At 35.5% G+C, this 7,774-nt stretch overlaps 2 protein-coding genes across 2 annotated transcripts; one reads left to right on the plus strand and one right to left on the minus strand.

Annotated features, from left to right (window-relative positions):
• The first annotated feature begins 258 nt into the window (after positions 1-258).
• LOC146945054 (uncharacterized) lies at positions 259-2,536 on the plus strand. Its single transcript, XM_085743436.1, has 2 exons — positions 259-1,293; positions 1,549-2,536. The coding sequence occupies exons 1-2, from the start codon at positions 321-323 to the stop codon at positions 2,322-2,324; spliced, it is 1,749 nt and encodes a 582-aa protein (XP_085599562.1). The 5' UTR covers positions 259-320; the 3' UTR covers positions 2,325-2,536.
• Positions 2,537-4,271: 1,735 nt separating this feature from the next.
• LOC146945055 (uncharacterized) lies at positions 4,272-5,042 on the minus strand. Its single transcript, XM_085748020.1, has one exon. The coding sequence runs from the start codon at positions 5,040-5,042 to the stop codon at positions 4,272-4,274; it is 771 nt and encodes a 256-aa protein (XP_085604146.1).
• Between the last annotated feature and the right edge of the window lie 2,732 nt (positions 5,043-7,774).

The following is a 7,774-nucleotide window of genomic DNA, read 5'->3' on the forward strand; positions in this document are numbered from 1 at the left end:
AGTGACATATACACATTACATAACCACTTTTAAAGTGAAAGAAGCAAAAGCTAAAGCTTTATCCTGCCTGTATTTGTATGAATAATGCCAAATTAAAGTGACTTGAGAAAAATTTAATCTCTCCTTAAGGAACGTACCATGTGTGAAAAGATGTTGTCACAAAGAAGAAAAGAGAACATTTTGAGAACTCTTGCCAATTGTTGTTATGATAGATTCTCTTCCATGCCTATAAAAGGCAATGCTCTTGGCAAGTTATACACACTCATCAAACAAATAACTAATACCTATTTGAATCTAAGAGCTAGAAAATACCTTCATTAATGGCTCAAATAATGTTTCAAGTTTTGGTGTCAATTCTCCTTGTGCTACTGGCAGTGGAAGCAGCTACTCCTCCTGGAATTGCTAAAGATCATGAATATGGCCATGCAAGCTGCAAGATAAAGAAATACAAACATTGCTATAATTTGGTGCATGTATGCCCTAAGTTTTGCCCTAATGATTGTACTGTGGAGTGTGCCTCTTGCAAACCTATTTGTGTTGGGGACACAAATCCTTCACATGATTATCCTACCCCTTCTACACCCCATAACTCACCTTCATCCTCATCTTCTTCATCCTCATCATCTTCTTCTTCCTCCTCTTCTTCTTCATCACCTAATAGCTCTTCTCCACCACAGAGCCAACACAATTCATCCTCTGCACCATCTTCATCCTCATCCTCTTCATCATCGTCATCTTCTTCTTCCTCCTCTTCATCACCTAAAAGCCCTTCTACACAGAAAAACCCACCACCCTCATCGTCCACACCATCTTCTTCATCTAATTCGTCTTCCTCTTCATCATCTTCTTCTTCATCATCTTCATCTTCATCTTCATCTTCCTCTTCTTCTTCATCATCATCATCACCTGAAAACCATTCAACACCACAAAGCTCACCACCTTCATCCTCTACACCATCTTCTTCTTCCTCTAATTCATCTTCCTCTTCATCTTCTTCTGCTTCTTCTTCCTCTTCCGCAACTTCCTCTTCCTCTTCATCTTCATCACCTAACAGCCCTTCTACACCACATAACCCACCACCGTCTTCATCATCTACTCCTTCTTCATCTTCCTCTTCCTCTTCTTCTTCTTCTTCTTCTTCCTCCTCCTCCTCATCTTCTTCTTCAGCCTCACACAAAACTGCTAGATGTTGGAACAAGAACTACCCAAAATGTTACAATATGGAACATGTCTGTCCTAATGCATGCCGAGGCGGATGTGAGGTTGACTGCAACACTTGCAAACCAATTTGTAGTAAGTCTTTATATATTTGTTTACATCTCAAAATTCGCATTGAAGGGTCCTGCCTTGCGTTAAACTTGGAATCAATTACATAAAATTTTGCATGAATTTAGTGACTTATTAGACAATAATGATTTATTAATATTTATAACTAGATAAAGTTAAATTCTAGACAAAAACTAGAGACAAATTTCATTTTTTTTTACTTCTTATGTCAAATAACATAACAACTTGACTAATTTTATGTTGAACACACATGAATTGCAGAGTGTGACAAACCAGGAGCTGTTTGCCAAGACCCTCGTTTCATTGGTGGTGATGGAATCACTTTTTACTTCCATGGCAAGAAAGACAACAACTTCTGCCTTGTTTCTGACAGTAACCTCCACATCAATGCTCATTTCATAGGTAGAAGAAACGAGAACATGAAAAGAGACTTCACATGGGTCCAATCCATTGTTGTTCTCTTTGACAATCACCAACTCTTCCTTGGAGCTCAAAAAACAGCAACATGGGATGACTCTGAAGACCGCCTTGCCCTCTCCTTTGACGGAGAACCCATGACCCTCCACGAATCAGAAGGTGCAAAATGGGAATCATCTAGTGTTTCAATTGTTAGGGCAACTTCCACAAACGACATTATTGTCGAAGTTGAAGGAAGGTTTAAGATAACTGCAAAGGTTGTCCCTATAACCGAAGAAGACTCGAGGATTCACAATTATGGCATCACCAAAGATGATTGTTTTGCTCATCTTGATTTAGGGTTCAAATTCTTGTCTTTAAGCAATGAAGTGAGTGGTGTGTTGGGCCAAACATATAAACCTAACTATGTGAGTCGTGTGAACATTGGAACAAAAATGCCAATAATGGGAGGTGGAAAAGAGTATGAAACTACGAGCTTGTTCTCCGCAGATTGTTCCGTAGCTCGTTTTGTAGGTAATGACGGATTCAACAATGATATTGCGATGGTGGAGAATTTGAGTCTCCCTAGCATGAGTTGCACAAGTGGAATTGATGGACACGGAGTTGTCTGCAGGAGATAATTTTGTTCTCTAAAAGAGGTCTCAAGTTTACCACGCGTGTGAAGTGATACTTCAATAATAAGAGGATTTTCTTTTTGTTTAAATACAATAATGAATCAAATCATCAAATAACTTGGATGATTTTATGCTTAACATTCGAACATAATGTACTATTGTATGTCTTACATGAAATAAAATATATTTATAAATAAAATATATTTGTAATGTTTATGTCAATGATCATATTGTTTACATGAAATTTATATATATATATATATATATATATATATATATATATATATATATATATATATATTGTTGAAATTGAATCAAAATTGATGATTGAAATTCGGCAAAAATCATGTTGCGATTTGAAGAAATCGTTGCGCGATTTGGTTCAGATTTTGGAGGTTTTGGCTCGTCTTTTTCGTGGCACGAAGAGGACAAATCATAACACGATTTTGGACAACGTTCAGTTCGTACTGTGTAAGAACTTCCAAATTCAGGCACGATGGTAAGGAATCGTTACACAATTTTCTTGGGACTTGTGTACTATACCTAAGGTTCCATTCTTTGTTTTAGAGTTTAAAGAGAGAGAAACTTGGGAAAGCAACTGAGGGAATTTTAGGATTGAGTATCTTTGGTGAGAGTTCTTACTTGGGTTGGGAAACATTTGTAAACACCTTGGGTAGTGAGATCTCATTAGAGGAAGGATAAAAAGATTGCTTTAGTGTTTTCTCTTAAGATTCATTGTGATTTGTGAGTGTGGGTTACTTGAAAAATGGATAGAAACCCAAGTTTACAAATCCTTTTGTTAGAAAAAAAAGCCACTTTTGTAAACTTGGGTAGTGAAATCTCAATTTTTATTTTTTAATGGAACATTTCAAAAATAGTTCCTAAATTTACAAACATAACCATGTGTTTAAAATTTATTTCAAAAATTGTGCTGACAACAATTACTATGAATGAAGCATCCACTCAAAGATTATCACTTCAAAGGGAATAAAAATTGGGACCAGGAGTCGCCAACTGCAAATATCATTGCAGAGCATTAGGGACAGTTGGCTCATGCTGCGAAAATTGGCGAACCAAGAAAGGGGTATGAAAGAGAGAGAAAGATTACAGAAAGTAGGGGTGTTCGCGGTGCGGTTTGATTCGGTTTTGAGGCTAAAAGTCATCCGAACCGCAAGAGAAATAAGTATGCGGTTTGGTTTGGTTCGGTTGACTTTTAAAATAAAATCCGAACCAAACCAATGCGGTTTGGATTTGATCGGTTGATGCGGTTTTTTTAGACAATATTTTTTTTGTTTTCAACGTTAAAATCAAATTAAAAAGATAAAACACAACATATTTTCAGCAATATTTTAAATTTCGTCCAACATTACAATTTTATTTCCATCCAAGAATGTTTCCAACTATGTAGACCAAATTAAAACGTGGACAAAAAGTAATCCTATATTGTAAGAAGTACAAAATACTAAAATTTTAATCATTCTCTAAGAGTTCAAGTAGCACATAAATACATTTTTGATAGAAAAAGCAAATAAGAAATTTAACAAGAGAAAAAATATGCCATTTTATTAAAGTTTCCATAGAATTTCTATGATTATTGATCTAGATGATATATATTTAATTAATGTTTTTCCTATATTGCGGTTTGGTTTGGTTTGATTTGGTTGGTAAAATAAAAACCGCCAACCGAACCAAACCATGCGGTTGAGTAAAAAAATGATCCGAATACATCCGAACCAAATGCGATTTTTTGCAGTTTCTGTTTGGATTGGTTCGGTTTGTGGTTTTTCTTTTGGATTGGTTCGGTTTTGAACACCCCTAACTTAAAGCATGAAGGTTGATGGTGTGAAAATTGTGAAGGTTATTTTCTCTAATCTTCGTGGAATATCTTTTAGGAGGTTTCCTTAGTAATTTTATATTTCAGCCTTATTTTTTTTTTTTTGAGCAAAGGCAAGATTAATTCATTTCATTAATAATAAGCGGATACAAGTAATCAGGAACATCATTAAAAAGGTAGGGGCTAGGATGAGATAAGGAAGCTCTAGCTATGTTATGAGCTACCCTATTTGCTTGCCTCCTGACATAGAACACAGAATAATTAATGTGGGATGCTAATAAGGTCTTACATCTAGAGATGATATCTCCAAACTCATTAAGAGGAGTAGAGGTGGAAATAATAGCATCAACAACTAGCTTACAATCAGACTCAAATATGACAGACGTCATGCCTTGATTGTCTGCGAAGGTTAAGGCTTCAAGAAGGCTTAGAGCCTCGGCTTCTGAGGGGGAAGAAAAATATAAAGAATACTTAGATAGACCATAACACAATGCCCCTGAAGAATCGCGAAAACAGATGCCAAGCCCTGTGATGGTATTGTTGTTGAAGAGGGCACAATCCACATTGCATTTTATCATGGAAGGAGGAGGTTTAACCCAGAGCTCAGCCTGAGGTATAATCTGGTTGGGCTGCCTTGCTCTTTGTAAACACTGCCATTCATGAAGTGAATTATGCGCTCGTTGAACGATCAAAGATGAGGGAGTGTCAATGCATTCCCATAATTTAGAGTTACGACTTTTCCACAAACTCCATAGAATCATAGATGTTGTTGCCTGGGTATGTGAGTCCAACCTGCTAAAAAAATCAAAAAGAAGAGATGTGAAATCGTTAGCATCACGCAGCAACTCTCGCACAATACCATCCAATCGGACATGCTCCCAACAATTCATAGCTTTTGGGCACACGAAGAATGAATGAATGTGGGATTCAGCCAAGACGTCGCAATGAACACAAGTATCGTCAATAGGTAAACCTTTCTTGATCAAACGGGTGCGAGTTGGAAGACAACAGTGAGCCTAATTTTATTATTTGTTTGCTTTATCTTCAGTTTGTTATTTTTGGCCAATTAGAGTTTGTTATTTCCCTATTTAAGTTTAACAGTTGTGGCCAAAGAGACATAACTTTTGTTCAATCAATAATATTTTAGAGGATTTTCTCAATTTCTAGTGGATTCCGAAACCCTATTTTCATAAGTTTGTCGCTTGCGAACTTGTTCTTGAATTTTCAAGGTAGGTTTAGCGCTTGTTAGCCTATGTTATCAGAGCAAAACTCTGTCAGATCAGATGGCGCCTCAGATGACGGCGTTAACCACAACAATGGCGTTGATAGCTAAGCTTGCGACATCATCAACAACAAATAAAATCAAAACAGGAGATGTGAACCAATTAAGGTTCCACGTGATAGAAACAATCAAATTATTGAGGATTCGACCACAAAGTTCAATCTAGAATTGAACGGTTATATTAGCGTGAGCAACAATGGCATGGATTGCGTCATCCAAACAGAGGCGACGCCGCAAATTGAAAAAGAAACAGGCGGCAATTGACATTGATGATGAGTATGGTAACTTTTTCGTTTCTCATGATCTTCAAACGGAAGACATCTTGTTAGAAGCTGAAAGATATGGAAATAAGATCCTTGTGACGGATGAATTACTCGATGGTCAGATGGTGGACGAATGGGAACCGATATCATGCGATTATGTGAAAACACCATTAGAGGTCTACGAGGAATTGCAAGTGGTGGAATACCTTGTTGATTATGAGCGTGTTCCTATAGCTCATGAAAAATCACCTAAGGAGCTGGATTTTGATACTTTGGCGCAAGAAGGGGAATCCAAATCCAATCAAATTCTTCCATTTGTGTCTCTAAGGGACAATTTAAGCTAATGAATTACAGAGTTAGAAAATTGATGATCACCCTGATATATGTCAAGCCACAGTTGGTATCCGTAACTTTTTTGCATTTCACTCAATGTGATCTAGAAGGGTGGTCTCCTGTTCATTGGAAGAGTCAACATAAATGGAAGCTCTTTATCAAAATAAGAACTCGGGGCCGAGTTCTTCATAGGTGGAGGGGACTGATGTAAGGGGGTTTCCTTAGGCTTTGTTTGCGAGTTGGGTTTTGGAGGGGAAGTGAGGGAAATGAAAGGCTTATGGAGAGGTAAACCCTTGTTTACGAGTTTAAAAAACAACGGAAAGGTTTTGGGGGGTTTAGAAAGGTTTCATTTGTTCAATTTTAAAGTTCCCCCAAATTGGGGGGTTTTGGGGGGTTAAGCATACAAATTGACAATTTTTCCCTCATAATAATTCAAATTGACAATTTTAGATATAACCTAATTATTACGATCTCTTATCAAAACAACTTTTTCTAAACAGCTTATTTATCAAAATCAGCTTATTACAACCTTTTTTCAAAAATCAACTTATTTATGCAAATTAGCTTTTAACGACCTCTTTTTCAAAACCAGCTTATTCAAAACAGCTTATTCATCAAAAACAACTTATTACGATCTCTTTTTCAAAAAACAACTTATTGAAAACAGCTTACTCATACAAAACAGCTTATTACAATCTCTTTTTCAAAAACAACTTATTCAAAACAACTTATTTATCCAAAACAGCTTATTACGACCTCTTTTCAAAAAACAGCTTATTCAAAACAGCTTATTTATGCAAAACAACTTATTACCACGTCTTTTTCAATGAAGCTTATTCAAAACAGCTTATTTATCCAAAACAGCTTATTACAACCTCTTTTCGAAAAACAGCTTATTCAAAACAGCTTATTTATGCAAATCAGCTTTTAACGACCTCTTTTTCAAAATCAGCTTATTCAAAACAGCTTATTCATCCAAAACAGCTTATTACGATCTCTTTTTCAAAACCAGCTTATTCAAAACAGCTTATTCATCCAAAACAGCTTATTACGACCTCTTTTTCAAAAACAGCTTATTGAAAATAGCTTATTCATCCAAAACAGCTTATTACAATCTCTTTTTCAAAAACAACTTATTCAAAACAGCTTATTTATACAAAACAGCTTAATACGATCTCTTTTTCAAAAACAAATTATTCAAAACAACTTATTTATACAAATTAGCTTAATACGATCTCTTTTCAAAAAACAGCTTATTCAAAACAGCTTATTTATGCAAATCAACTTTTAACGACCTCTTTTTCAACATCAACTTGTTCAAAACAGCTTATTCATCCAAAACAGCTTATGACGACCTCTTTTTTAAAAACAACTTATAAAAAACAGCTTATTCATCCAAAACAGCTTATTACAATCTCTTTTTCAAAAACAACTTATGCAAAACAACTTATTTATCCAAAACAGCTTATTACGACTTCTTTTCAAAAAACAACTTATTCAAAACAGCTTATTTATGCAAAACAGCTTATTACCACGTCTTTTTCAAAAACAACTTATTCATCCAAAACAGCTTATTACAACCTCTTTTCAAAAAACAGCTTATTCAAAACAGCTTATTTATGCAAATCAGCTTTTAACGACCTCTTTTTCAAAATCAGCTTATTCAAAACAGCTTATTCATCCAAAACAGCTTATGACGACCTCTTTTTCAAAAAACAGCTTATTGAAAACAGCTTATTCATCC

The sequence above is a fragment of the Medicago sativa genome, chromosome 2 (assembly GCF_051527215.1).
Source record: "Medicago sativa cultivar Bolivia chromosome 2, Bolivia_mono, whole genome shotgun sequence".
Classification (NCBI taxonomy): Eukaryota; Viridiplantae; Streptophyta; class Magnoliopsida; order Fabales; family Fabaceae; genus Medicago; species Medicago sativa.